General features: G+C 52.1%; 1 protein-coding gene across 1 annotated transcript in view; it reads right to left on the minus strand.

Moving 5' to 3' along the window:
• The window catches only part of EYA2 (EYA transcriptional coactivator and phosphatase 2), a 173,910-nt gene that overhangs the window by 2,779 nt on the left and 168,186 nt on the right, over positions 1 to 2,945 (minus strand). Inside the window, exon 14 of the mRNA XM_077766497.1 lies at positions 49 to 149. Within this exon, the coding sequence (XP_077622623.1) occupies positions 49 to 149 (101 nt within the window). The remainder of the gene's footprint in view (positions 1 to 48; positions 150 to 2,945) is intronic.

The following is a 2,945-nucleotide window of genomic DNA, read 5'->3' on the forward strand; positions in this document are numbered from 1 at the left end:
AGGAAATCCGCGCCACGGGCCCTGCAGCCCGAGAGCCGGAAGAAGTACCTTTTTTGCCCCCTGCTCCTCTTCGACGCCGTCGCCGATCACGATGTAGACGGCTTTCCTGCCGAATCTCTGCATTATCCTCTCGAAACAGCTCTCCTTCCCTGCGCGCACAGGAAGGAAAGAGAGAAGAGACTGGGGACCCCGGATGGCGGGCCATCCCAACTGCTTGCTGGGAGGCGCCACCCTCCTGAGTGCCAAGCACCCATCATTTCATCCTCAAGCAAGCGTTTGAGGCGCGTCCCCATGTGGGGGTGACGGCGCAGGGAGGCTCAGTGGCTTCCCCGGGTGACGCAGGAGAGGCGGTGCAGGGGCTTGAAGAGGTGCGGGGTCTACGCAGCCGGCTGGACCCATTTCACAGCTGGGGACACCCGGGCTCTGACAGGTGACGTGATTGAGGAGGCAGAGGGCCAGGAGTCACATGCCCATGGTGGGGTGGGGGCAGCCTGGCGACAGACTTGGGCCTCAGGGTGACTCCCCTGCCCGCGTTTCCCTTGCTACCGGGGAGGACCGCCTCTCCACAGTCTCCGTCTTCCCGGATCTTAGCATCCTGATGTGTGAGCCAGATTGGAACAGTGAGGGGAACAGCGTTACTAAAAGTAGCCGCGCTCACTGTATTTTCTGTCTCCCAATGCTCCCTACATCAGATTTCCCAGGCTTGGCGTTAGTGGCATGTTAGGCTGGGTGACCCTGTGCCGGGGGTGGGGGGGCTGCCCGGGTCACTGTGATGCCTAGCAGCCCCCCACCCCTCCCCTATACACCCCGCAGCGCCTCCTCCAGTTGGAAAAGGGAAAATGTCTCCAGATGTTGCCAACGATCTCCTGGGAGGCACACGGCTTCCCCGCTGTTTGTGAACCACTGACTTAACATTATTTACTATGACAGCGATCCTTAAGAAACTGCAATTAATAAAATTCCTCTTAGAGATAAAGAAACTGAGGCCGATGGAGTGCCTCGAGGAGTAGCGGAGTAATGTCAGTAGAAGGGATAATAATTATTTTTGAGCACTTGTGCTCTGCTGGGAACTGCTGAATGTTTTGCATGTACGATGCCCCTTTGTCATATGCTTAGAGGTATTCTGATCCTCCACTGTTTATAGACAGAGAAGCAGAGGCACGGAGAGGTAAAGGCACTTGCCTGGGCCACCCGGCTAGCAAGCGCCGAGTCGGGATCTGGACCCAGGCTGCCTGCCCCAAGTACTTGAGCTCCGAGCTACTCTGTTATCCTGCTCTGAGTAGGACTCAGCTGTGCTGCAGACCTTTCGTTCCTCCCTCTCTGCCTGCTTTCTCCTCTGTGGGAGGTGAGGCTGGCTCAGAGCTGTGAATCGTAACTGGGAGTTAAGAGAATACATCACTACCCTGCAATTCCCATTCCCTCCAGCAGGTGGAGCCCTTTCTCCACCCCGCTGATAGCAGGGTGGCCACGTGACTTGCTCTGACCAATCCTGGCATGCTCGGGACCTGCCGGGGTTGCGTGTGTGGGTGGTGTGGCTTGGCCCCCTACACCTCCGCCGTCTGTCCTGAGACCACGTTCCCCTGATGGCCGCCGGTACCACAGTGAGAGCGTGTGTGGAACGGAGCAGAACCGGAGGCAAGCTTAGACTGAAATCATACGGCATTTGTCTTTCTCTAATTTTGCTTAGCGTAATACATTCTAGTTCCACCCACATAGTTGCAAATGGCGAGATTTCATTCTTTTTGATCACTGAGTAATATTCCATCGTGTGTATACACCACATCTTTATCCATTCATCTGTCGGTGGACATTTGGGCTCTTTCCATACTTTGGCTGTTGTCCATAGCACTGCTATCATGCTCCTTCGAATCAGCATTTTTGTATCCTTTGGATAGATACCTACTAGTGCAGTTGCTGGGTCGTAGGGTAGTTCTATTTTTAATTTTTGAGGAACCTCCATGTTGTCTTCCAGAGCGGCTGCACCAGTTTGCATTCCTACCAGCAGTGGAAGAGGGTGCCCCTTTCTCCACATCCCCGCCAACATCTGTTGTTGCCTGAGTTGTTAATTCAACCACAGAACCACTATATTAAAAAGAACACTCATCACCTGGCACCCATCGGGACGACAATTATCAAAAAAGGAAAGAAAAGAACAAATGTTGTGGGGGACGTAAAATGGTGCAGCCGCTGCAGCAAACAGCGCAGTGGGTCCTCAGAAAAACGAAAAATAGAATTAGATCCAGCAATTCCACTGCTGGGTATTTACCCCCAAGAACTGAAAGCAGAGTGTTGAAGAGCTATTTGTACACCCATGTTCACGACTGCATTATTGTGCAACAGCCAAAACGTGGAAGTAACCAAGTGTCCGTTGGCAGATGAGTGGATCCACACAATGTCGGATGTATGGATAACGGACTATTGCTCAGCTTTAAGAAGCAAGGGAATCTGACACCTACTCCCAGAAGGATAGGACCCTTGCAGACCTTATGCTCAGTGAACCAAGCCAATCACAAAAGGACAAGTATGACAGAATTCCACTTATGCGAGGTCCCTAGAGCAGTCACATTTGCAGAGACAGAAAGGAGGAGGTGGCCGCCACAGGCTGAGGGCAGAAGGAGTGGGGGCCAGGGGGGGCTGTTTAATGCAGACCGAGCTTCGGTTCTACAACATGGAAAGGGTTCTGGAGATGGATGGTGGGGACGGCTGCACAACAATGTGAATGTGGTTAATGCCACTGAAATGCACCCTTAAAAATGGTTAAGGTGGTAAATTTTATGTGTATTTTCCCATAATTAAAGATAAAAATATTTTATTTTTTTTAATGTTTATTTAGTTTTGAGAGAGAGAGAGAGACAGAGACAGAGACAGTTTTGAGAGAGAGAGACAGAGACAGAGAAAGAGCAGGGGAGGGGCAGAGGGAGAGGGAGACACAGAATGTGAAGCAG

The sequence above is a fragment of the Crocuta crocuta genome, unplaced genomic scaffold (assembly GCF_008692635.1).
Source record: "Crocuta crocuta isolate KB4526 unplaced genomic scaffold, BGI_CrCroc_1.0 scaffold71, whole genome shotgun sequence".
NCBI classification, from domain to species: Eukaryota; Metazoa; Chordata; class Mammalia; order Carnivora; family Hyaenidae; genus Crocuta; species Crocuta crocuta.